At 44.3% G+C, this 27,929-nt stretch overlaps 1 protein-coding gene across 1 annotated transcript in view; it reads left to right on the top strand.

Annotated features, from left to right (window-relative positions):
• The window catches only part of LOC147635464 (nicotinate phosphoribosyltransferase 1-like), a 48,080-nt gene extending 22,012 nt beyond the window's left edge, over window positions 1-26,068 (top strand). Inside the window, exons 13-15 of the mRNA XM_086802743.1 lie at window positions 25,193-25,301; window positions 25,378-25,490; window positions 25,737-26,068. Coding sequence (XP_086658869.1) covers window positions 25,193-25,301; window positions 25,378-25,490; window positions 25,737-25,814 — 300 coding nt within the window. The 3' untranslated portion in view covers window positions 25,815-26,068. The remainder of the gene's footprint in view (window positions 1-25,192; window positions 25,302-25,377; window positions 25,491-25,736) is intronic.
• The last annotated feature ends 1,861 nt before the right edge of the window (window positions 26,069-27,929 follow it).

Genomic DNA, 27,929 nt, shown 5'->3' with positions numbered 1-27,929 from the left:
TACTATGACGGCTGAGTTCCCAGCCTTATTGTAATCAAAGCTCTTATTATCAACTAAAGAAATACCGCAAGGGGCGCCACTGCGTTTTGGGGCCAATCAGTGTCCGTGTATTGTTTGCAGGAGCACTCTAGCTTCCCCTGTTTGTTTTCCTTTTCTAGGTCCTCAATGGTGTTGAAGTGTTTTATGTGCGAGTGTTTGTTTCACTGCCCATCAGATTTCTTGAAGGCTGGTTTACAAGGTTCCGTTGCCGGGACACATCGTCGACTTTCTCAAGGAGGCGAGTCCATGGTTACTTTGGTCGGGACAATCGCCAACTTTCCTAAGGGGGCGAGCTCGTGGTTGTCTCATGAGAGTCACATCAAAAGCTTCAACATGTGGAAAGTGAAAGGGAAGTGCAGGAGGCAGTGCAAGATTGTGTGTCTTTGCCTATATGAGGTGAAGAGCAAGAGCTGAAGATGAAGCTCAGGAGAAAAGACACCAAGGACAAGAAGTAGTCAGCCAGGAGAACAAGAAGTAGTTGAAGTGTTATGGTGCAAAACATTCGACAGTTTGTCACCGGTCGTATCTTCATAGAGGCTTCATGGGTTTGGAAGACAGTTTCTTTCTATGTTTAGCAGTGGTGATCTACTATGCTTCATCGAGGACTTGTGCTTACCACTTGGGTGGAGTGCAAGCACTGAGCAGGTTTTGGGTGCCTGAGGATGTATTAGATGAGGCTCAGACGGAAGCGGAGGAACTTGACGAGGTTCTTATTTCCGAGCAGATACTGGCACATAAGGAAAGAAAGGTACAAGGTAAAGTTTCCCGTCGCTATCTTGTGAAGTTCAAGAACTGTTCACTGATGGATGCGAAGTGGATGGAGGAGGGTGACTTAGCAGATTCACCTCAGGATTTGCAGCTTTATCTTGATGCCTTTGAGTTGGAGTCGACTCTTGTTACGGCTCATTCAGGTTCAGCAGAGCATAGGTCTGGAGCATTGCCTGATGCTCAAGAGGGGGGTAGCACCTCCGCTCCCTTGTTACAGACAGGCTCATTTGTTATCTAGGAGTCGCTTGGTGACATCTTGGAATTCACCCGAAGGTACTGGAGGCTGACAGTACATCTGCTTATGGGACTTCTATGATCTTGTGTTCTAGACACATGAGATGATGGTTGAGTATGGTTCACAGTCGCGCGCACCTTGAACTATAACTGCAACTATGGATAACTCTATGGAGGGCATAAGTCTTGCGAGCAGTCCTAGAGTTGGTTCATATATGGATTGAACTCTATTTGTGCATGTATGCATACACTTTTTGTGGTATTATTGTATTCTGGTGCCATTGGATCATGGTACCATTGAGAATACATTGGGTAATACTCTGGATTGTGTCGTGTGCTGCATGTCTATTGGTATGATACATCAAGTGCTTTATTATGTTCATGGATGCACCACTGGGTGTGACTCCTGCGGGATGGCCATGAGACATATGTGGGAAGTACTTAGTGGATGTATTCTTTGGATGCATTGAGTGCTTTCATATGCTCAAGTTGTACTATCAGTCGTGGGTCCTACGGGATGTCCATGGGCATAAGGCTTGCGAGCAGCCCTTAGACTGTTACTTTAGAGTAGGTAGAGCATCTTGAGGAGCATATTGTTTGCGAATGCATATATGTGTCATGCATATGTGTGTCATATGTAGAATGATGCATGGTTTTGTTTTTGGCTAACACAGTTAACGTGTTTACACTTGATTTTAGACTTTTGCTGCAGGTTCTGAAGGAACAAGCAAGAGTGGTTTCTTGCGCAAGAGTTGTTTGTCACTTTCATGTGACAGTGTGGCCTCTTGTGCAGGATGATTGTTTTATCACCCAGATGCATTGGAGGGCCATGGTTTTTGCCATATGGGGCGTGTTTGCTCATAAGATGCCTTACTGTGCCATTGAGTGCAATCGAGGACGCTTGCTATTTTTCAAGAGGGGGGTATGTCACGACGATGCAGGTGTGCACGGGGACATGGAGGACAGTGTGAATGGCATCAGTTTGGAGTTGAAAATGAAACCCATGTGTGGACAACCCCAAGTGTGAAGGGGACAGAGATTTAAAATTTAAAAAGGGTCTATAACCTTTGGTGGCCAAAAATTAAAGTTAAAAAGGTTTTAAAACCTTGGGAGGCCCCTAGGTAATTTATAGAGGCTACTCTACTTTTGGGGGAGGGGGGCACGCCTCTTTCTCTCTCATGCTTTTTGGGAGGCGTCTCCCTACTAGTGAAAAGGAGAGAGGATATCGTGGACCTTCACACGCTACAGGAGGGGCTAGCGGCTGTAGAAAGAGATTTTCTCTTTTGATAAAAAGCAAGGCGGGCAGGGTCCCTTGGCAAGAAGCGGAAGGCAAGGCAGCGCTCTCCCTCTCTCTGGTGGAAGGCGGGCTGCGCAGCGCACAAGGTCTTGTGCAAGTGCTTACAGTTGCTGGCGAGTTGAACTGCTTGCGCAGATGGTCATAGGGCTGGTCCACAGGAGGATAACACTGCAGAAGACCATGCAGGCCTTTGGTAGTGCATAGGAGACTCCAGTTGGACTGTAGTAGTGTTTAGCTCCTTTCACTCATGGGTGGCTGCTGGACAGGGGTGCACAAGTGTGCTGATCCTCCTTGCAACAGGGATGTTTTGAGACTGTTTATGGGTTGTTTTGCTTGGTTGCAAGTACACTGTGTACATGGATTTCCGGATGCACGTACAGGTCACTTGAATGTGTTTCTTGGCATGGGAGTGAAGCAAGCTCGCATGGCTGCATGCTCATGGAACAGATTGTTTTCTTCCTCCTAGAAAGGAACAGAGGGACCTACAGTTATGGGCATCTCTATGTTTCCAGATGTTTCATGAGGGAACAGGTAACTAGATGTATGCCGTTGTTGGCACTGTTGTTGAATGGTGCCATGAATGGTTCTGTATGGAAACAGGACAAAGTTTCAAAGGGAAACAGGCCTAAGGGTTTCATGTGGAAACAGGTCGTAGGTTTCTCGAGGAAACATGTTTTTGGGTTTCTCCAGGAGATAGGTCACATGCAGGCAGAAGGTACAAGAATGGACACATGTTTGGTACAGCCTTGCTACTGATTGGGTAGGGGACAGGAAATCCATGACAGAGATGGATAGTACCCTTGGAAGGTAGAGAGGGTTGGTACAGGTGTGTCGACTGTATGGTATATTGTGTTGTGATGCGAGTTCTCTTTTGAGAGACAATTTGGGAGTCTGTGTTGTGATGCAGAAGCACTGGATGTGTCAGGGTGTGATGCTGTTCATAGGGTGAGAGGCTATGGATGGTTGTGGCAGCCCTGATCATGGGAGAAGACTTCTGTATGCAGGACTCAATGTGTGAGAGTTTTTTGAGGTGAACAATGGCTGGACTTGTTTGTGGATGCCGAGTGGATATGAAGCCATGATGCAGGGTATTTGCAGGCTTCAGGAGTTCTACTATGATGGTTGAGTTCCCAGCCTTATTGTAATCCAAGCTCTTATAATCAATTAAAGAAATACCGCAAGGGGCGCCACTGCGTTTTGGGGCCAATCAGTGTCCGTGTACTGTTTGCAGGAGCACTCTAGCTCCCCCTGTTTGTTTTCCTTTTCTAGGTCCTCAATGGCGTTGAAGTGTTTTATGTGCGAGTGTTTGTTTCACCGCCCGTCAGATTTCTTGAAGGCGGGTTTACATGCAGTCTCTTTAAGATGCATACCCACATGCTTGAGCATAGATTTCTCGGTAAATTCCTCAATGCAGAAGGCTATTTTAAATTGCCTTATGAAAGCACGTGTCTTGGTAGTATCCAACTTTCCCCATTATAGCTCTCGAATTTGATGTCCTTGTCCCCTGACTTGAACTCTTTGGCCTTCTTGCTATGACGAGCATCCCGATGCTCTAATACATCATCGTCCTCGTCATGTCTACGATGGCGACGGTGCCCAGATCTAGGGCTGATTTCCCATGTAACACCTTCCACTCTGGATGGAACTTTAGGAGCAAGAACATACCTAGAAGGTGGAGACACCACTGACAATGCATGAAGATCTTTTGCATCTCTCAAATCGGCTGAAAACCCCTCATCATCCCCTCGAGCTGCATGTCGATGTACATCATCTCCTCGGGCTGCATGCCCCCTCACATCTATTGCATGGGCTGCAAGCCCCCTCAAAAACACTTGCTTGGGCTGCATGCCTACTTACATCACCTGCTCGGGCTGCATACCCTCTTACATCATTGGTTCGGTTTGCATGCCCTCTCACATCACTGGTGCGGGCTGCATGCCCTCTCACAACATCATCGAAGTTCCCTTCACTGGATAGCCTGGGAGGCTGCCGTGTGAAGACCCACTTGCCCTCATCATCGGAAACAACATCGCCACGGCTTTTTAAATAAGCAACAGCCAACTCTTGAGGTTTGTCGATTCCCATTTGTTGGGCAATTGCATCAAAAGTGACCACATCAACCTTGACATGAGACTTTGATTCAATGGCCCTTTGTACATCAGGATCCCTTTGCAAAGCACAAAGCTCTTCAAGCTCATTCATCAAGGCATCAATATCTTGCTGATCCTCAGCCCTGGCAGACAACGGTGGATCGTTATCCGCCAAAACCCCAACATGATCCCTGTCTCTATCTTCTTCCCGCATGCACCGAGTACGGGTGATAGAGTCCTCCACAGAATGATTTGGCTGGCTGGCCATAATTTATCTTCCAGCTTTTCAGAATGAAAATAATTTTCCGTGCCCCGGAATCGCTCTCTACCAGTTCCCCAAGTATGATACCAAATAGACTGCAAGGGTGTAACAGTGCCCCTACAAAGACAGGAGGGCCACGAAGTCTTTCCACACGCTCACTGGCGCTTAAACCAAAAGTAACCTCTTTTAAGGAGCGACAATAAGACGAGGGCTACCTCAGAATCCCAACCTTCTCTCACAGAGAATTATGCCCACGTTATGGCTGCCACATGTATTAAAATAGTCCTGCCCAGTGTGAATACCTTATAAGTTGTCCAGCCACTTATAAGTGTGTGTGAACCTGCACCCATAATTATTAGTATATGAAACCATAAAGCTGTAAATTGGGTTTTTGGGTACACTTACCACTTGCAAAACACATGTAGACCACCTGTTAGTCACAAACAGGTGTGCACATACACGTCCACAGGGTGCCCAGGCGTTCCGGGCCCCATGGACAACGCAGGCAGAAATCTCAAGCATTGTCCAGGCAAACAATACAAGTCATCCAAAGATAAAATCAAAGTCATGCACGCATATGAGTGCAGCTAGACTAGAAGAAACACCCATCTGCTCAGTTGTATTCGATAAAAATGGCCAAGGCTCATGATCCTTCCAGAACCTTCCCAGAACATAAATACAAAAGATCTCCAAGATAGCTAGTCCCAGAGAATTACATCATGTCAGACTCCATGAGCCATACATGTACACCATGTCAGGCTCCACAAGCTACACATGTTAGGCTACACCAGCCATACATGTACTGTCATGTCAGGCTCCATATGCTACACTTACACACCATGTCAAGCTACACCAGCCATACATGTATGTCATGTCAGGCTCCACATGCCACACATGAACAGTAGAAAAATAGAAGCTGTAAGGAATTTTGTGACATTGCCATCTAGGTGTGAACGGGTACCTTAGGGTTAACTAGTATATGAACAACCTCATCGTCAATTTAGGGTTGCTGTTCATTTTGTACTTCATTGTACCTTTCTTGCTACTGGTGAACTAGCCTTCTACACTCTCTCTCTCCCTTGTGTTCTCTTTGATCTACGAACATTGAGTGAGTGTTTGCAGCTTTGCTTTCATCAAAGCTAATAGTGGTATCAGAGCCAAGCTCTCCATTGCTTGGTTTTCTGGTTTTCAAGCTTCACAACTTTTCAAGCTTTCCATAGCTTGTTGCTCCCTTACAGATTTCCAGTTCTCTGTAATGTGCAGCTCAGGTGGCTTTTTTTTTTCCCCTTGAAGTTTTCAACTGTTGTGTGGAACATCTTGTGTGCAAACAACACACACAATCGGCAGCTACACAACAGTCGGGTACATCAGCTCTGCAGTTGGTCCAGTTGTGTGTAGGTGGCAGCTATAGTCCAATCGTGCTAGCCAGGCTACAGTCCAATCGTACAGTCAACGAGTGCAAATTTGACGACTACAGCGATGCTGCAATACGCCAATCAATTGATGTTTTTCTCCTTCGTTCGGACGGCCGACCAGATCTGTCAAACCAGCTCCATCCATTTCCACCGCTTCATGAGTTGCTAACATGTGGAAGATAACATGAGTCCAATCAGCCGATTGTGCAATCGCGTGGTTCTTCAATCGCTTGACGGTGCAGTCGTGTAGTTCTTAAATTAGCCGGTTCTCCGATCGCTTGAGTGAGCAATCGCGAACAATGCATTTGTCCGCTTCTCCAATTGTGTGGATCTCCGATTGTTGGCCGATGCAATTGTTCTGAAGAGCAATCGCTCGTTACAATCAGTGATTGTATTGGTTTTCCAAGCGTCTGCGGGTTTTTCCAAGCGTCCGATTGACTGGTTCACCAATTGTCGATTTTTCGCTTCACCAGGTTCTCCAATTGCGAGCTTCTCCAATTGCTGCACACAGTGATTTTTCAATCGCGGCTTCTTCAATCGGCCATTCTAATCCCCTGATTGTACTTTTCTAATTGGCGATTGTATTTTTTCAATCGTTCGATTTAACTTTTCCAATCAATGATTATCCTTTTCCGATTGTCATGGTCAATCGCCCGATTGCACTTTTTGGTCATGCAATTTGTGTTTTCCAATTGTTTGGTGGATGTTTTCCAATCGTCCAATCAGTGTTTTCCAATCGTTCGGTCAGTGTTTTCCAATCGTCCGATCAGTGATTTTCCAATTGGCCGATCGTATCTATCCAATCATTCATTTCTGCAATTGTTCGATCGTTCTTCTCCAATCGGCGATTTCTCTTGTGTGCGATCGACGATTCTTCGTCTCCAATCATTTGATCGAAGCCTCCAATCGCCCCATCGGACACTCCAATTGGTGATGTGACTAATAATTTCTAGCGGCTTTCTAGAGAGTTCAATAGCAGCTGGTGTCATCAGTTAAAGCTTTATTTTGGCATCTTTCCTTCTCAAATTCTCCAATAGTTAGGAATGGCCAACAACTCTCCAAATGATTTGTTTGGTATCCTTTCTTAAGATGATAAATTGGATGGGTCGAATTACTCCCTATGGAGTTTTATAGTTAGAAATGTCCTTACTACAAAGGGCTTATGTGGTCATGTGCTTGGGGTCTAACGTGAAAGTGGCCGACATTCAAGTAGTAGTTTGGTTTTGTCAAGACTGGGTCTAGGGCTTATGGGTCTAAAGGAGGTCTTTTATGGAGTATATCCTGGTGGTATGGGAGGCTATGATATGCTGGATGTAGGGTTTCCGGATGCATCTATACTTCTAGTTGGGGCTATGATATGCGAGATGTAGGGTTTCTGGATGCATCTATACTTCTGGTTGGGTGTTTATTGACTAAAGACGAGAAACGTTGATTGTGAATCAACTCCAGGGAAGGGGAAAGAAATAGATTACGGATTGCCGATGATTGGAGGGTTGTTGCTTGTTATTGCAACTATGATTGGATCTATAATTGGATAAAACGGTTCATTTCTTCATTAGGATGGTGGAACTGTTATATTTTGCCAATTCTGAGTGGTATTGGAGGAAATTGATAGGCACATTGTTTTAGTTAGCCAATGGATCTGGAGATCAATACTCAGAACATGTATCATTGATGTTGAGATCGGTTGATTTCTTGGGTAATTTATTCTTCCAAGGTGACACCGTTTGTGTGCCGGATGTTGTTGGGACTTGCTAGCAACTTCATTGTATCTTGACGCAACATTCGGGAGTCCACAAACTGGTGTGATGGATTTGTAGAGTGTATATGGGGCATATCCTGGTGGTATGGGACGCTAGGATCTACCCCTTGAAGTTTTGGACACTTCAGTAGTCATTGATTGTCTAGGGTGAGTTGTTGATTATCCTCAGTATGTCAGGTAGGAGAAAGGGCGTATCAGATCTTGGTGAAATGTTATATTCATGTGGACCATTTGGTTGGTTGGAATTGCCTATGATTATGTTGAGCATATAACTCCTAGTGATAGCTAGGTCATGCAGCCTCAGTTTCCTTGAGGTTTTAGAACTTTAGTACAGGCTCTAGTAGCCTCGGTTTCCTTGAGACTTTAGAACTTGAGGGTATGATTCTAGGAGCGGTTAGCCTTGGTAAGAGGCTGATGACTTAGTGTATAGTCATTGCTTGGATGTGCATTGACATATATTGGCTTAGACTAGAGGGTTTTATCAATGGTGTTTTGGTTTGAACACATGCCTGATATGTTTTATCAGAGGTTCTCTATTTTGAACATAGTCTTGATGCTACTCGTGATGAGGGTGCTAAGATACCCGATAATATGATTCTCGGATAGGGAGTAATTTGCTGATCATCCTCAGTTTGATGGGCAAACAGAGAGCGTGAATTAGGTTTTGGAAGATATGCTTCGTGCATAGATCTCTAGGCGACCATCTGATTGGGAGATGTCCATCCCAATGGTCGAGTTTTCCTAAGATCCCTAGTAACGGCACGACTTTAGGGTATTCAGATTTATGCAGTTAGAGACTTCATGATGGATATGCAGGAGATGCTGATAACTACAATAGATGTTGGATGATCTTTCACTTGATGGATCAATACATTTGTTGTATGTCTTCTCAGAGGACATTCTTTGCTTGGTCTCGTCTTAGTGTTTCTAGACGAGGGATGCTATGGCTTTGGTATGCAAAGAGGTTCTTTTGATAGGACCTGATCATCATGGGGTTTTACATCTCTTGGATGGGGCATGTATACTGTGGTGGGAGGATGCAAAGAGTGGAAAGATGGTCAGTTTTTTGAGTATGATTGGGAACTTCATTGTGTTGGGATTTATTGTCTCTTATCAAAAGCAATATGATTCTGTTTTGGGTAGTATTTGGGATTTCCTAGGATTCTTCTCCTGTTTTTTGGATAGTTGTGCATGTGTTCTTTGATTTGAATGAGGAAGTGCTGATGCTCTTCACAAGATTCCTATGTAGTGGTAGCGGCACACCGAGACTAGCTAACGATATGTGGCTGTGATTTGTGCTAGTGAGTAGCTACGGGCACAATGTCATTTATGGTGCTGATATGGTTTGTCATTTTTGAGTGCTATGCACTTATGGTTGCCACATGATTGACAGAGAAGGTTGTAGGGAATGCTGTATTCGGCAGATTGACGTGGGGTCTAGCCTGAAAGTGGCTGACATTCAAGTAGCAGTTTGGTTTTGTCAAGACTGGGTCCAGGGCTTATGGGTCTAAAGGAGGTCTTTTATGGAGTATATGCTGGTGGTATGGGGGGCTATGATTATCACGTGCATCCTGCACTTGGATGCCACGTGGACATATCTGAACAGAAAGGTGTAGGACCTGGAGTGGAAACTGGTCCCATGTGAGCCGAGTCTAGGACAAGTCAGCCAGGGTTCCACTCTATGCGTCCGAGGTCAGGTGTGCATTGTCTTGCACATGAAGCAGTGCCAGTCCGTGCTGTGAGTCTCCCTCTGGAATGATGTCAGATGTTCTGAGTGTTTGGTTTGCAGCGGGACACCAGGCAGCTGTATAGGAAGCATGTAGGTTGCATGTAGAAGGGGGCAACCCTAGAAAGGGGTATTATATCCTGTGAATGGGCAAGGGATAGGCCTTAGGCCACCCCAAGGGGCCCAAGAGGCCCATGGCCTTTTCCCACCAGCCAAGGATGGTGTGGCCCTGTGGGGTAGGCCATAGAAAAACTTGGCCAGCCAGCCGACATGCTTTGAAGGCCAGCCCAGCCAGTCGGCTAGCCCATGGGGCAGCCAGGACTGTAGGCAGCCAGGGCATAAGGGCTGCCCAGCAGCCTGGACAGTATGCGCAAAGCAGCCAGCAAGGCCTGGTGTGAAAGCATTTGATTAAATGGATTTTTTCACAAGTCGTGGAGAATTTTTCTGCTGGCCGACCTGAAGCTTTAGAGGCTATATAAACCCAGCCAAGAAAATGATTATCTCATCTCATATTTCACAAAGTGCTGAGGCGTCTCAGGGACCCGGACAGCCAAGGGAGAAGCTAATGCAAGGGTGAAAGCTGAAGGTCCTAGATCCCTTTTCCACCCACCTGCCCACTTTATTTGGGATGTGTTCACACCTACATGACCTCTTTCTCTCACCCTTTATCACTTGCACATCATATATTTCAACACCCCCTCTCAATGCCACCATGGGACAATGCCAAACATGGAGCAAGGTGAGCATTGGACATACAAGAACAAAATGACCCCCTCTTAACCATAGGATAGATGACAAGGTAGGTAGCCTTTATAAATTAGGCTTTTACAAAAGTGATGAGTTATAAAGAAATGTGGTTCACTCCCAATTCTAGCAAACATGCTTCACTCCTCAACTAGAAGAGTTACTTATCTAGAACATTTGAGGAATTTACATAATTCCCCTCAACCTTAGTAACATCTTTGGTACCATCTCTTCCATAGTGGCTTCGTGCACCACCCTTGTTGCTCCTTCGCTTTGATAAAACCATCTTCTTGCAAAAGATACATTTTAAGTTGGATTTGAACGTACCATGTTTCATCACAAAGGCTTGAGTTTTCGATGTAGATGTAGATCCACCCTTTGCTTTGACCTTCAGCATATATCTTTCTTGAATTTTCCAAGTATGGAAACTCCCCATCAAACTTCTCAATCGAGGCTCCAATCTCCTTCGACATGATTGATAGGGGTAGGAGGGGTCTTACCACTTGCAAAAAACAAGGGCAGTGTCTAACTCCATTTACAAGGTAAAAATTAATTCAAGTTTTGAAGATTGATGTGCTTGAAGCGGGTTCAAGGATTTATAAAATCACCTTTGGCTTTGTGAGCCTTGGAGAAACAAAGGTTGAAAAACCTTAGAGAAAAGGTTTAAAAGAATCCTTGGAAATAAAGGTTTTAAAGAACCTCTTAGAGAAAAGGTTAAAGACCTTAGATAAGGTTTTTTTTTTTCTTTAGAAAAAAACACTTGATGAGAAAAAAACAAAGGTTTTTAAACCTTTAGAAAAAATGTTTTTTTTTCTTGTGTTGAAAAAACGCACGTTGCTACGTTATGCGTTTTGATGCGCGTTGTCCGCTGTTGTGTTGTGATGACACGCTGCTGTAGATGTTGCTTGCCAAACTGTTTAAGCACAGACAAGCTTGGCTTACCACCATACCAGGTGGCAAGCGAAGGATTGTTGCCTTTTTTTTTAATACTAAAAAAATGCACCTGTGTTTTTGTTGCGTTCAAGTGCTATGCGATGATGCGCCGATTGCTGCTTTCGATGACTGCGCTGTTGTCACCTTCCTTAGCTTGTGTTATAATAAGCAAGGCTTGCCAAAGCACCTGCTTAGCCACCATACTAGATGGGAAAAACTGGAAGGGACAGACGTTGCAGACTGACGGACGGAAACTCTGAGACGGACGGCAGACGGAAAAAACAGGGCTGCTTTTTTTTTTGGATTCGCCGATGCTATTGTTGATGTTGTTGACAAAGTTGCTTATTGATAAAAGAATATACCCGGCACACTTCAAAAGATCCAAAGTATCTCCCATGCACCTTTAAAATCTTTGAAGAAGGATGATGATGGAAAGATTCGACGGAATGTTTTGACGGAAAACCAGAAGTTTACTGATTTTGCTTCGGTTTTGTTCTTCTTTCTCCTCTTCTTTTTCTTCTTCTTCTTCTCGTTGATGATGAGGATCATCTTCTTCTTCTCGTTGATGATGAGGATCGTCTTCTTCTTCTTCTTCCAAGCTTTAAAAACTTGTTGATGATGACGGAATCTCCTCTTTGATGAAGCTCTTTTGTTGCCTTCCTTCTTGACACCTTTTTGCTTCTCACATTCTTCTACCACCGTCCTTCTTGATGAGGATGTAAATGCCTTATGATAGTGAGAGAGAGAAAAGGGGATTGAAGGGGAACTTAGCCTTTGCAAGGCTCTGATACCATGTCAAAACTATGGGGAGTATGCACAACGGAAGCAATAGTTGATGGCAAGATAGAGCAACATATATGAGAGAGAGCAAGAACACAAGATGTATAGAAAGCTTCTATATTACCTTCTATTTCAGCCACTCCAAAGTTGGCTTAACCTTCACCTTGAAGTGTTGTGTTACTTGTGTTACAAAAAGTGAGGCCTCCTGTCCTTTATATAGGGTCCACCAAGGGCTAGGGTTGGGCCAACCCTAGATCCCTTTTCCACTCACATGCCCACTTTATTTGGGGTGTGTTCACACCTACATGATCTCTCTCTCTCACCCTTTATCACTTGTACATCATATATTTCAACATAGGGCTACTCCAAAAAGGGGTATTATATCGCGTGAATGGGCAAGGGGTAGGCCTTAGGCCACCCCAAGGGGCCCAAGAGGTCCATGGCCTTTTCCCACCAGCCAAGGATGTTGTGGTCCTGTCGGCTAGGCCAGCCAGCTGACATGCTTTGAAGGCCAGCCTAGCCAATCGGCTAGCCCATGGGCAGCCAGGATTGCAGGCGGCCAGTGCATAAGGGCTACCCAGCAGCCTGGACAGTATGCGCAAAGCAGCCAGCAAGGCTTGGTATGAAAGCATTTGATTAAATGGACTTTTTTCACAAGTCGTGGAGAATGTTGCTGCTAGTCGACTTATTTTTGTTGGTTGACTTGAAGCTTTAGAGGGTATATAAACCCAGCCAAGAAAACGATTATCTCATCTCATATTTCACAATGTGCTGAAGCATCTCAAGGGCCCGGAGGGAGAAGCTAACGCAAGGGTGAAAGCTGAAGGTCAAGGGCAGAGATTTATCTCAGCCAAATAGGTCAAAGTTCAGTCTTTATTTTCTAATTTGCATCATTCTAATAAAGCAAATACACTGGGCCCTACAGAGGGTATTTGGGACCCAATACTGTGTCCTCTCTCTCTCTCTCTCTCTCTCTCTCTCTACTTCAGTTTTGTGCGTTATTTTGGTTGTGAAAGGTTGCGGAATTCTGAGCATTGAAGTTACGAATTTGACCCTGAGGCTTCCGCATGTTACAATGATATGTTGCATGTAGGTTTCTGGATGCATCTATACTTCGGGTTGGCTGTTTATTGATTAAAGGTGAGAAACGTTGATTGTGAATCAACTCCAAGGAAGGGGAAAGAAATAGATTAAGGATTGCCAATGATTGGAGGGTTGTTGCTTGCTATTGCAACTATGATTGGATGAAACGGTTCGTTTCTTCATTAGGATGGTGGAATTGTTATATTTTGCCAATTCTGCGTGGTACTGGATTCAGTTAGCCAATGGATTTGGAGATCAATACTCAGAACATGTATCATTGATGTTGAGATTGGTTGATTTCTCGGGTAATTTATTCTTCCAAGGTGACACCATTTGTGTGCTGGATGTTGTTGGGACTTGCTAGCAACTTCATTGTACCTCGATGGAACATTCGGGAGTCCACAAGCTGGTGTGATGGATTTGTAGAGTGTATATGGGGCATATCCTAGTGGTATGGGACGCTAGGATCTAGCCCTTGAAGTTTTGAACACTTCAGTAGTCATTGATTGACTAGGGTGAGTTGCTGCTCTTGTTGATTATCCTCAGTTTGTAAGGTTGTAGAAAGGGCTTATTAGATCTTGGTGAAATGTTATATGCATGTGGACCATTTGGTTGGTTGGAATTGCCTATGATTATGTTGAGCATATAACTCCTAGCGATAGCTAGGTCATGTAGCCTCAGTTGCGAGGCATTGCAGGCAGGGTGTTGGGTTTTATGCTGTGTATGCACCGAGGGGAGTGCTAGTGATCATTAGTAGGTTACTGGGGCACTTTTTACTTCAGTTAGTGGAGGTTTTTTCCCCCAGTTTAGCTTAGTTTCCCTTATAAAGGTTTATAAGTGGTTTGGTCCACATGGCACTATTTATGACCTAGCATGTGAACACACTTTAGGTCACATCTTTTATATGTGGCTATTGTACTCCTTTTTATCATTATCATCATATGAGCAAGCGTGTTCCTCTCTCTCTCTCTCTCTCACGCCTCCTGTTGATGTGCCTTCCAAAACCCTAACCCTAACAACCATATCCTACATTCGGGTTTTATGCTGTGTATGCACCCAGGGGAGTGCTAGTGATCATCAGTAGGTTACTGGGGCACTTTTTACTTCAGTTAGTGGAGGTTTTTCCTCCCAGTTTAGCTTAGTTTCACTTATAAAGGTTTATAAGTGGTTTGGTCCACATGGCACTATTTATGACCGGACCATGTGAACACACTTTAGGTCACATCTTTTATATGTGGCTATTGTACTCCTTTTTATCATTATCATCATATGAGCAAGCGTGTTCCTCTCTCTCTCTCTCTCTCACGCCTCCTGTTGATGTGCCTTCCAAAACCCTAACCCTAACAACCATATCCTACATTCTGGTATCAGAGCAGGTTCGCCTAGCTGTCCGTACAGGCCCTCGCCACCAGCTGCCCGTACAGTCACTCGCCATCAGCTGCCCGTACAGTTAGTCGCCATTAGCTGCAGCCGTACAGTCCAGCGCAGACAGCCGTACAGTCCTGCGCAGACAGCCATACAGCTTTTCCGTACAGGCCTGCTGTCTGTCCATACAGGCGCCGACTGTTCTGTACACTGCTCCGTACACTGGCCGACCAGTCTGCTCTGTACAGCAGACAGCAGACGAGTACCTGCTGCTGTTCCGTACAGCCTACAGCCGACGAGTACCTGCTGTTGTTCCCTACAGCCTACAGCCGACGAGTACCTGCTGCTGTTCCGTACAGCCTACAGTCGAACTGTCGACCAGTACCTGCAAAATCACATTGGCAAAAATTTAGAGCTTTACATGTTTTGAAATTTGGGCATTTTCTCTGTGAAAGTTTTTCTGGCAGATACAGGGAGGTTTTCTTGCAAAGAAACCTCTACAGGCTTTTGCAAGGCTTTGGGTGCAGAAATTTTGGGCATTTTTTGGGCATTTTGGCACTGTGTGAGCCACTTTTGTTGCTCTACTCAGTCAGTGGTGCATTGTTTTGCACATTCAGAGGATTGAGAGTGCAAGCATATTTGGGTCAGTTGTATTCAGTGGAGTACAGTAGCTTTCAGGGTTGTTGTTTTTGGGTTTTTTGATACACAGGTACAACATTGTGCACTGGCCATGGCAAATCAACAGCAGAGTGATGTGTTCATGTACTTGTCTAAGGAAGACAAGCTGGATGGCATGAATTATTCCTTGTGGAGTTTCATGCTGAGAAATGTGCTCGTGGCAAAAGGTCTTTGGGATTTTGTTAGTGGTGATGAACCACGTCCAGGTCCATTGGCTCCAGAGACTCCTCCTCAAGGGGGTGCTCGTGGAAGGGGACAACAGGCACAGGCACCGGTTCAGCCACAGCCTGTTCAAAGAACAAATGCCTTGAAGGCATGGGATGCCAAAGATGCACAAGCCTTATCACTTTTGCATTGTCAGTACAGAGGTCTATTTTACCTCATATTCGTTCAGCTGGCTCTTCACGGAATGCATGGGTGACTTTGGAGCAAATGTATGCTGCTCGTAATGAGGCACAAATCTCATTTTTGAAAAGAGAGCTGGAAAACGAGAAGATGCATGAAGGAGATGATATGTCTAGCCACTTGAACAAGCTGCAGGATTTGAGAGAGCAACTCATCAATGTGGATGAGATTATTCCTGAGACAGAGCTTGTATCCACCATCTTAAACTCTTTGCCAAGATCCTACTTGGCTTTTCATACCTCTTTGAACCTTAGCATGAGGAATGCTATTGAGCCCCTAAAGTATCAGGAACTTGTTGCTCTCTTGTTACAGGAAAGAGCAAATCAGGAAGAACATGAACATGAACACAAGTGCTGAACAAGCATTTGTGACAGGTCAAAAAGGGAAAGGCAAGTCTCAGCCAAAGAGTTCAAATCAGAATTCAGGTGATGGTGGTTCATCTCAGGATACCAAGAAAGGTGATGGACAGCCCAAGAAGAAGGGCAAATGCCATTACTGTAAGGGGTTGTAGAAAGGAAGAATCGGTCACTCATGGAGATGGCCAGATGTATGTTAAAGGCAAAGAAGCTACCACATGTCTTTTGGGTGGAAGCTGTTATGTGTGCTTGTCATATTTTGAATCGATGTCCCACAAAGGCATTGGTTTCCATTACTCCTTTTGAGGCTTGGCATGGCCGCAAGCCTTCGGTATCACACTTTCGTACTTTTGGGTGTCTTGCATATGCACACATACCCAAAGAGTTGAGGAGGAAGTTGGATGATAAAGCCACAAAATGTATTTTTGTTGGGTATAGCCGTGAGAGCAAGGGCTACCGGTTATATGACCCACTGTCCAAGAAGATATTCACTAGTCGGGATGTGATTTTTGATGAAAAATCAGAAATATCCATGGCTAGTTATGATGCAAATCAGGCTGAAAATGATGTGTTTGAAGGCCTACTACCTATGGAGTTTCATTCCACAGTTGGTGATCCAACCCATGAGGGTGCAGTGCAGCCAGCTAATCATGAAGGTGGTGCAGAAATTCAGTAGGAGATTGAGCCAGAAGTTGAGCCAAATATGGGGCAACAGGCTCCACAGGTCAGACATATACCTAGATGGTATTTGAGGACATTACAGGACAGCCATCTAGATGCTCCTCTTGCTGGCCGTACTCGTAGGGAGACACGGACCAATGAGCATGCACGCATCATGGATTTAAATATGGTTATGGCAGCTAGTTTACAGGATGATGATGAGCGTGATTCATTTGTGGATGCACGAGACAATGTGCATTGGAACAAAGCCATGCAGGATGAACTTGATTCTATTAAAAGGAATCAAACATGGGATTTGGTTGATCTGCCCAAAGGCAAGAAAGCCATTGGTACTAAGTGGGTCTATAAGTTGAAAAGACATGCAGATGGATCCATTGACAGGTACAAAGCCCGTCTACTTGCAAAGGGCCATGCACAGAAGAAGGGCATTGATTATGAGGAGACATTTGCTCCTACATCCCGTATGTCGACACTTAGGAGTGTCATTGCATTGGCTGCACATCGTGGTTGGGTTGTTCATCAGTTGGACATCAAGACTGCTTTCCTACATGGGAACCTCGAGGAGGAAGTTTATGTACATCAGCCCATAGGTTTTGCAGAACATGGTCATGAAGGGAAAGTATGCAGGCTGAAAAAGGCCTTGTATGGTTTGAAACAAGCTCCACGAGCTTGGTATGCAAAGATCGATGCTTTCCTGCTCACTCAAGGCTTTGTGAACAGTCCATCAGAAGCCATTTTGTATGTAAAGAAAGAAGAGAAAGATTTGCTGGTCATCAGTCATTATGTAGATGATCTTTTGCGCATGGGATCAAATGATGACAAAATTGCAGCTTTTAAAGAGATACTGCAAACAGACATTTGCCATGTCTGATTTGGGGCTTGTACACTACTATTTGGGCATATAGTTTGTGCAGGATAACAGAGGCATTGGGTTGTTGCAATCTAGGTATGTTGCTAAACTTCTGGAGAAGTTCAAATTTCAGGATTGCAAGCCTATCAGCACTCCTATGGAGCCTGGGATGAAACTGTCACTACAAGATGACAGTATTTTATTTGATGCCACTATATATGCTTAGGCTGTTGGGTGCCTTATTTATTTGTGTACTACACGGCCAGATATTCAGTATGCCGTATCTCAGTTGAGCAGATTCATGCACCGCCCACGATTGTCACATTGGCAAGCTGTGAAGCGTGTATTTCAGTATGTGCACCTCCAGATACATTTGGAGGATGAGCGGCTGGTGTATAGGACAACAGCCATTTGATAGGTAGATTGCTTTTATGCGAGAGTGTCGACAAAATCAACATTGAGAAGGTGAAGGACGTGTAGGAGTTTCCTTAGGAGGAGCGCGACATATATGCCATGTTGTATGATGGCATTTGCTTGTGTCACACGAGCACATGCAATGACACCAAGTGGTAGTACAATGTGTGGGGCAAGTGAGGGAGATCATTTGGATGTATCTTCTCTCTTGAGAGTGAGGTTGAGTCAGCTAAGGAGGCTAGTGATGAGAACATCAAGGATGTTGAGGATTTGGTGGAGGATTGAGTTTTCACTCCTTGGGTCTTTATTTCGTCATGCTTCATTTTGTATTACAGACTTCATTTTTCTTATCATGATTCATGATTCATCGAGATTCTATAGACAATATTGAGTAGTCTGGTCATTTTCATATTGATATGATGTATCATGTATCAGTATGCCAATGTTTTTGGCTCTTCTTTGATTAGTGAGCACTTTGAGTGGACTCTTGACTCTTTTATATATTGTTTCTTGAGTTTTGAGGAGTAACACAATATTGGATCTTAATGTTGGTAATTGATGTATGATATTGGAATCATGATTTAAGTTGTAGCCTGTGAGCATGTTGCATTGAGAAGTAAATGGTTGTGTAACTTCTAACTTGTTAGAATTTAGGACCTTGGGAGTCCAGATTCAAGAGTCAGTAGGTAGGACTCTGTAGGAGTCGGGATTGAGTAGCAGGCTCCAAGGACCAGAGTTAGGAGTCTGTGGTCACCTTGGTCCTTGAATCTTGATTCTTAACATTGTTTTTATGTGTAAATGCAGCATGTTTTATAGCCATATATATGATTTTTGGGGCCAGTAACCCCCTCTTTCTTTTTGATTAAACATTTTTGAAATGCCCAGGAAAGGTATGAAACATGTAGGAAATAGGTTTGATGAAACACCTGTGTTTTGGTGGGAAGACAAGCATCAAAGCAACCAAGATGGCCATCATGGAGGCTCCCATCTTGAAGCACCGTATTAGGGAGCAGAATTCTTTGCTTCATTGAGTGTGAGCACCGATGCCTTGGGTTCTCATGCAAAAGGATGAGAAGGGATTTATGTGGGCCGATTTACTAGATTGGTCGCTTCCAACTTATAAGAGGTAGTGGAGAAGCTTGGTTTGGTTCTCAACTTTGCTATAAGGACACTCCGCTATTATCTTCTTCCTAAGCATTTTACTTTCATGACTAGCTCATCGATTACGATGCATATGGTTAAGAAGCTTACACTGTCAGGCAAGTTTGCCAAGTGGTTGATGGAGCTTAAATTTTTCTTTAATGATGGAGGATACGACTTGAGCTTTTCTTGTGGAAATCTTGGCTTGTAACAAATATGAGAAGTAAGAAAGAGATTGCTATACCTCCCAAAGGTTCCAAAGCAGCATATAAGGAGCACATGCGTATAGTTCATGCATATGAGCTCTTCTTTGATGGTATTTTGCCAAGTGATTGATGGAGCTTCAATTTTTCTTTATGATTGAGGATACGACTTGAGCTTTTCTTGTGGAAATCTTGGCTTGGAACAAATATGAGAAGTGAGAAAGAGATTGCTGTACCTCCCAAACGTTCCAAAGAAGCATACAAGGAGCACATGCCTATAGTTCATGCATATGCGCTCTTCTTTGATGGTATATTTTGTTGTTCTATTTCACAAGGGAGTGAAGGCATGGTTCTCTTCACCCCACATAGAGAGGAAGTACTCTTTCTTTCTACTTGAAAGGCTTATTACCTTGTGAGAGTGAGTATTCACCTCCACTGGTGGGTTTACCATTCATGAGTGTGTGATCATTTGTGTGACAAATGACCCAATACACTGACACACTACTCTTTGAATGGTTTCATCCCTCAATTGTAATCTGATAATGCAAATGAGCCGGTGGAGGTAACTCCGGATCATTCCAAGCTTGTACAAGTGAGACTCTTTACCATAAGAAGGGGGGCGGGGGCCACACGGGGGTCGGGGTGGGGGGGGGGGTTGTTGGAATGGATTCTTGCCCATCGCTTCTCACACTGCCATGTGGCAGTCTATTATCCCACATAGGGGGTTGGGGTCCTCTATATAGGGCAAAATGCCCCTTGGTCTCCCTTGATCCCCTACCTTTATTGGTGGTCTTATAGGATGTTTGGGTGGGGGGTGTCAAAATAATGGGGAGTATGCATAACGGAAGCAATAGTTGATGGCAAGATAGAGCAACATATATGAGAGAGAGAGAGCAAGAACACAAGGTTTATAGAAAACTTCTATATTACCTTCTATTTCAGCCACTCCAAAGTTGGCTTAAACTTCACCCTCAAGTGTTGTGTCACTTGTGTTGTGTTACAAAAAGTGAAGCCTCCTGCCCTTTATATAGGGTTCACCAAGGGCTAGGGTTGGGCCAACCCTAAATCCTTTTCCACCCACATGCCCACTTTATTTGGGGTGTTTTCACACCTACATGACCTCTTTCTCTCACCCTTTATCACTTGTACATCATATATTTCAACACCCCCTCTCAATGCCACCATGGGACAATGCCAAACATGGAGTAAGGTGAGCATTGGACATACAAGAACAAAAAGACCTCCTCTCAACCATAGGATAGATAACAAGGTAGGTAGCCTTTGTAAATTAGTCTTTTACAAAAGTGATGAGTTATAGAGAAATGTCGTTCACTCCCAATTCTAGTAAACATGCTTCACTTCTCAACTAGAAGAGGTTCTTATCATGTGAGGAACTTCCAAAATTCCCCTCAACCCAAGTAACATCTTTGGTACCATCTCTTCCATAGTGGTTTCGTGCACCACCCTTGTTGATCCTTCATTTTGATGAAACCATCTTCTTGCAAAAGACAATCTTCAAGTGGGATTTGGATGTACCATTCTTCATTACATTGGCATCTTCGTGCTTCTCCAATCCTTTCTCATGGTAGACACGCTTCATGCGTACATGTCTCTTTCCAATCATGCTAGCTTCCTTAGTCCAGCTGCCACATAGACTAACACAAGGCTGCCACCCATGTTTCAATAGCTTATGCATGTGCTCCTCAATATGCTTCTTGCTTTCACCTTCCACTTCATCATGATGCATAAATACATACACCAATGTGAACATTGATTTAGGAGAGGTCTTACCACTTGTTTATCAACACAAAGGCAGTGTCTAACTCCATTACAATATAGTAGATGACTTCCATGCATATGAGTTCATATAAAAAAAAAGGGATTGGATTTCATGCTTGATGTGCCGAATTTTGCTTGGTTTCAAAAATTGTGCATGCCTTGTACTTCCCAAGCGAGAATGGCAAAAATAATTTCTTCCTCCGCTTGCCTCGAGCTTGAAAGAAATAAGAAAAAAAACCTTTGTGGAACCTCTAAGGACTCAGAGAAAACCCGTTGAAAATTGCTTAGAGCAAAAGGTTTAGAAAAAACCTCATAAAAAGGTTTAAAGAACCTTTAGAAGAAGGGGTTTTTTTTCCTTTAAGAAAGACCTTCAAAAAAAAAAAAACAAAGGTTTGTAACCTTTGAAAAATAGCCTTTTTTTTTTTGAAAACGCGCCTGCTGTCATTGCTGTGATGATGCGCCTACGATGCACCGCGGCTGGGTTCATTGAATTGTTGCTTGCTTGTTCTTTGTGTTGCCAGTCTTGTAGGTTTACAGCAACCACAACATAAGGTGCTACAGTGTCAGACGACGGAGCCACTGGACGGCATAGACAGAAATGGACGTTGACGGACGGTGCCTGCGTTTTGTTGCTGCTGTGCGTTGATCGCCAATGATGTGCTGGTTGATAAGTGAGAAGCTGCAACCAGTTGTTGTGGCATTGCCAACAGATGCTAACTAGATGGGAATGCTGCAGTCATTGCTGATGGTGGACAGACCAATCTTGTCGCCGTCGCTGGAAACGCTGGATGGCCGACGGAAAAAACTAGAGATAGACGGAACTGCAGGATGGCCGACAGAAAAAAACGCAGAAATTGACGTATTGCGTTTTTTTTTTCTTTGCTTATTCTTGCGATGTCACTTCTTGTGAAGCTTAAGGGCAAGCTCATGCAGAGGTTCGGCAAGGGTTAACAAGCCCTTAACACACAAAACTCACAACAGCCCCACGGATGTTCATGGCCAGAATCGATGGTGGACAGAACCAAATTGACGGGAAAAATGGATGGAAATCTTGATGGAAAAAACCAAAAATTTACCAATTTTTCTTGCGTTTTTTTTCCATTCTTCTCTTGCCACTTTCTTGATTTGCTGGCTTCCTTCACTTTGCTGAAGATCTTGAATTTGATGATGAAAATCTCCTCTTTGATGAAGCTCTTTTGTTGCCTTCCTTCTTGACGCCTTTTTGCTTCTCACCTTCTTCTACCACCGTCTTTCTTGATGAGGATGTGAATGGCTTATGATAGTGAGAGAGAAAGAAAAGGGGATTGAAGGGGAACTTAGCCTTTGCAAAGCTCTGATACCATGTCAAAATAATGGGGAGTATGCACAACGGAAGCAATAGTTAATGGCAAGATAGAGCAACATATATGAGAGAGAGCAAGAACACAAGATGTATAGAAAGCTTCTATATTACCTTCTATATCAGCCACTCCAAAGTTGGCTTAACCTTCACCCTCACGTGTTGTGTTACAAAAAGTGAAGCCTCTTGACCTTTATATAGGGTTCACCAAGGGCTAGGGTTGGGCCAACCCTAAATCCCTTTTCCACCCACATGCCCACTTTATTTGGGGTGTGTTCACACCTACATCACCTCTTTCTCTCACCCTTTATCACTTGTACATCATATATTTCAACAGGGGGGACCTGGCCGGTTGATGGCCGTCTTCTGCGTGCTGCACCTCTATTTCACTTGGTGCTCCGCGCTACGTGTTCTTTCGCTGGGGGGGGGGGGGGGGGGGGGGGGGGGGGGGGGGGTCAACCCATCTTTGACCCCTAGTGCAGTGTTTATGGTCTTGTGATTGTGTGGTCTTTTTTTTTTCTTGAGTAGATTCTTTTGTGATAGCAACTTGAATGCCCACCCGAAGGCAGCTTGGTCTCCCACCCAAAAGTTGTACAATTATGGATATACACTGCTTGTTACATATAGGGTGCTTCCTCAAGGTATCTCATCGGTGTACAAGGCTGTATGGTTTTTTTTTCCTGCTGTCCCAACTGTTTTCTCAGCCCCATACTGTACGACGTGTCCTATCCCATCTGTGTTCAAGGCTGTATGGTTCTTTTTTTGCTCCTGTACCAGTGGTTTACTTGATCCCGTACTGTACCACTTGCTACAGCTGAGTTTCTTTTACACTGCTGTACAACCATCTGTACCACACGCGCTACTGATCAGTTTCTTCTACATTGCTGTTATGGAGGCTGCCCAGAGTATACGTATTACATTTTGAGTAGTTTGAAGCTTTGGCAGAGTTCTTTGAAGCCTAGTGAAGCACTTTGATGTTCATTGAAGCCCATTGAAGACTCATTTTTTCCATGAGTAGATAGTTCCAAGGTTTGGTACTCGCCTAGATGTGTCTTGGTCTCCCCGGCCGAAGGTTTTACAACTTGTGGTTGCTAAGCGGTCACATTACCAATAATGGGGCCCTACGGAGATTTGGACTCAGGATCTGCCCTCCCCGAGTCACAAGCCCTCACAGCTGGAATGGGCTATGCGCTTGTTGGTAGCCCATTGAAGACTCTTATGAAGATATTGAAGGTATGTGAAGCCTTTTGTAAACGTGCAAATTGATAAACGTGTCTTGCAAATCAAAGGTACAAAATTTTATATTAATGGTACCAGGTGTAAGTGAAGAACTCGGGTTACATAAAGTTGTACAGCTCTTTGGGGCGTGTTGAAGGCTGTACATATGTTTGGAAATCTGGTCTTGTTGAAGTGGGGGCTGCATATGTTCATGCTGAAGAGTCTTGAAGACTTGTTGAAGGCTTTGGAAAGCTCATTGGAGACGGTTTGAAGACTTAAATGCTGATGAGCGAATGGAGGGTCTAGGTCGCGCTCGGACTGGGGACGTCTGGAGCATTGTGCTCGCATTCTCTTGAGGACTCCCTAGGTGTGTGTAAAGAAAAAAAGAAGAAAGAAAGAAAGATATATTAAGTGTCTACTAAAGACCCAATGGGCCTATGAGACCAAAGTGATACAATAATGTCCATGGCATATCTCATCATGGAATGGAAAATAAAACAGAAACAAAACATAAACATAGTTCTCTCACTGGGGTGATACAAAACTATCCATGGAAACTCATCATCGAATACTAGGAACATAGAAACATGAGAGCAGCATCGGCCCTTAGTGGATGGTATACCACTCTCCAAAATATCAACCATGGCGCTAATGAGTATGGCCAAGAGGTCTCCCTGAGCTACTTCACATGGAAAGGTAGCTCAATGGCGGTGGAGCATGTCCTAGATCTGGAGTTGATGAGGGGATTGTGGCTGACGTCTCGGGGGCCGGGGGCGTCGGGCATGCTGGAGGGAGGCGTGGTCCGAGGTAACTCCCCTCAGGCGCGAGAGAGAGTTTTATTAATGTCTACAAATGACCAAAGGGAGGGTCTAAGAGATCGAAAGTGTTCCAATGAAAAAAAGGAAACAAACTACCTACCTATAGAAATAAAATCATCATGTGGGAGACCATCGTGTGACAAAGTAGTGGTGTGCATGTGTTGGCACACACGTGTGTGTTGGGGGGGGGGAGGGGGGGTTGGGCTCCAGTGGGGATTCTTTTGGCATGTAGACACATTGCTTCAGCCTCATGTAGGCGATGCTCTCACCCAAGTGAGACTGTGCCCCATCCTCTGTGGTACTGCTCCCACTCTCGAGCCCTCTTGGACAGATTGTTAGGGCATCTACGGGCACGATTTCAAAGGCAGACTTTTTGGGAGGCAGTTTTGGCTTTGTGGTTGACTCTCCACCATTGTCAGCTTATGCAGTCTTTCTGGATTGGATTGGACGAGATTCTGGGCACTCTCCGGAATCAGCTGTATTTTTCTGTTGTTCATGTCGACCCTTTTTCCTTTTTCTGTAGATCGCTTTACCACTCTCTCAGAGATTCTTTGGAGAGCTCTCTTTTCCGCAGCTCGACTTGTTTTCCCACTGTTTCTGATCTAAGTTGTAGCTGTCCCACTCTGGGAAAGCTATGAATGAACATTATTTTTATTAATGAAGCAGTGGTTTTACTAAAAAAAAGTGTGTGTGTGTGTGTGTGTGTGAGAGAGAGAGAGAGAGAGAGAGAGAGAGAGAGAGAGAGAGAGAAACTACAGGTCGTCGTTATGAGAGTTGCAAAAATTTCTGTCTCAAGGTTCTGTCCATGAACAGGTTGAAGAGCGACTATTATGTAGGCACCCTTTTAGTGAATCCAAAAGAGCTCACGTGGTTCCTCAAAAAGTGGAGAAGCTGTACAAATGTTATTGGGCTGGAAACTCAGGTAATTAATGACGTGCCAGTGGCGGAAAATTGATACGATAATTTCTAATACTCCTGAGTGTTCATCTGTTTTGAAGGGATTCCACGAGAGCGATTGCCTTCATTGGAAGAATTGAGGACACGATGCAAAGAACAGTTGGCAGCAATGCGTCCCGACCATCTTCGTGGCTTGAATCCTACACCTTATAAGGTTCTTATCGCTCTGAATGTGTAAAATTTTGCTAATGTGTTTCCATATATCTATGTGTAATTCTAGTACACATACAGATAAACAATGTATGTACACACATACATGTGTGCATGCACGCATGCATGCGTGTGTGGAGTCTGGTGGTAAGGGGTTTAGACTGACCCCCACCCTACTCTCATGTGGTGCCTATTTAATGAATACGTACTTAATAAGAAAACAATTTTGACATCTTGTTTTCGTTTTCAGGTAAGCGTAACCGGGAAGCTGTATAACTTCATTCATTTCCTGTGGCTCAATGAAGCACCTGTTGGGGAGTTGCGGTGATGATGAAGAAAGAATGACTATTAAGGACTTTTTTGTATGAGATTTCTCACATTTCCATTAATGCATACGAATAAGCATGTGAACCAGGGCAGGGAGCCTGTGTGTGTAAAAATAAACATATGTTGAGCGGTCCAATAAAGCACTTGTTAATCATAGCCCTCTTAAGACATTACTTCTTTTAACAAGGATGTGAGGGTGTAATGTTTTATTCTAATAAGAGTTTGGAGGTCTATATGAATAAAGGGGATTAAAAACTAAGATGTCTTACCACCATTATGCTTGATGTTACTACCTTATCTTAACAAAAGCAAATTCAGGAAGAGAGATTAAAACCACCAAGTTTGAGACCTTCATGATTTAGCAAACACGAGAGAAATTTATGCTCATTGATTTGTTTGGCTCTCAACTAATGACAGCTAATATTTCGAGGGGACAACCAACGCTTGGGAGCCCTTGCCAACTAGAGCACCTTGCAAGACATGATGCATTGCACAGGTTTTGTGCCAAGAGAGACCTCACGGTTAATCATGGCAAAACCAAGATCATGATCTTTTAACACTTCCTATTGAATGAGAGTGGGTTGGTTTGTCTTATACAACAGAGCCCAGCCGGAGATCGTCTTATCTTACATTACCTTGGAGTGGCCTTTTTTGGCCCAATCTTTTCCATGATACTTGCCGTGCCTTTGTTTTTGGATCTCTCTCAAGAAGAGATCAACCACTTTATTCGTCTTGATTTGACTTCACACGAGCTGTACATGGTTGTCCCCACTAGAGATCCCTACAATACTCCAGCTCTTAGGAGAGCACTTTCTACGAGTTCCAAGGATGGATTCTTAACAGGCATTTGTCACATGCCATGCAGATCGCCATCAGGCAGTTGAGAGTACCATTTACTGATCAAGCTTCGTAGTACAGGGCATTTTCCAAGAGGCATAGAGAAGTTCAGATGTCCACTCTATAATGAGATTCGCGAGGAATTCCATTGTCTTTTTCGAGATGGATTCAGTCCCCTCTCACAGGTTATGCGGTATAGAACCTCCCAGACCTTCATTGCCATCGAGAGGTCATGTTGAGTTAACATCCACAAGAAGTCAGAGCCAGCGAGATGCTTCTAAGACCACCATCAGACATCTTTAAATTGCACCGATGTATGACAAAGGCTATCACCCCACAGGACAAAGGGATAACACAGGTCATCGACTACACACACTTCGGAACCACACACCGTTGGAGTCACGAGAGAGGGCGTGATCCCTTCTGAGAGCCAGATTCCCCACCCCTAGGGATCCCAACCTTCCACTGGTCAATTATCCAAGACACACTTTGGTGCCTTGAAGAGACCCACCACCGGTTGGGGACATCATCACAGATGTGCGCTCTAGTATGGAGGATGATACTATCATTATCGGAGGAGGTATGCATTTCTCACACCTCGTCGTACCTATTGGCACCTTATGTTAGCGACATGGTTGCTTCTACTACACTTATCATTGAGACATGCTCTTAGTATAGGTAGCTAGTTTCATCTTCAGTATTCAGTTTTCCCATAGATTAGTACTTTCCTGGACGCATTACAACTTTGTTTGCTCTCTCTCTCTCTCTCTCTCTCTCTCTCTCTCTCTCTCTCTCTATTCAGGTATCCATGTACTCATGTACCCCATTTTGACTAGTAGCATTAGCTTCACCCCTACTGATGTATTGTGGGGCTATCTCTTTTCTTTTCCATACAATGTATCAGATGTCACATGGTTGTAACTTTGGTCTCATAGGTCACTTTGGCCTTTTGAAGACGTTAATATAACATTTCATTTCTCGATCGGCTAGCTCAAGGTATCCTCCCACCGCCTCAGAGTAGAGACTGGTAGAGCTGAGGATATCCCACATGAGGAGAGGACATGCACAGTATGCGTCACAGGAGCAGTAGAGGATGAGGCCCATGCCCGGCTTACTATGAGATATGGGGGAGATTCCACTGCCTCTTCCGAGAGGGATTCGGACCACTCACACGGGTGATACAGTTTGAGGATCAGAGGTGCTTGGGCAAGTACTTGATGGAGCTCAGACGACACAGGGATGTAGTGTTGAGGCAACATACTGAGAGACAGCCCCGGCT

Source organism: Cibotium barometz, chromosome 9 (genome assembly GCF_041138505.1).
Source record: "Cibotium barometz isolate CiBa-2024 chromosome 9, ASM4113850v1, whole genome shotgun sequence".
Taxonomy (NCBI): domain Eukaryota; kingdom Viridiplantae; phylum Streptophyta; class Polypodiopsida; order Cyatheales; family Cibotiaceae; genus Cibotium; species Cibotium barometz.
This window is presented reverse-complemented; position numbering and strand designations above follow the sequence as displayed.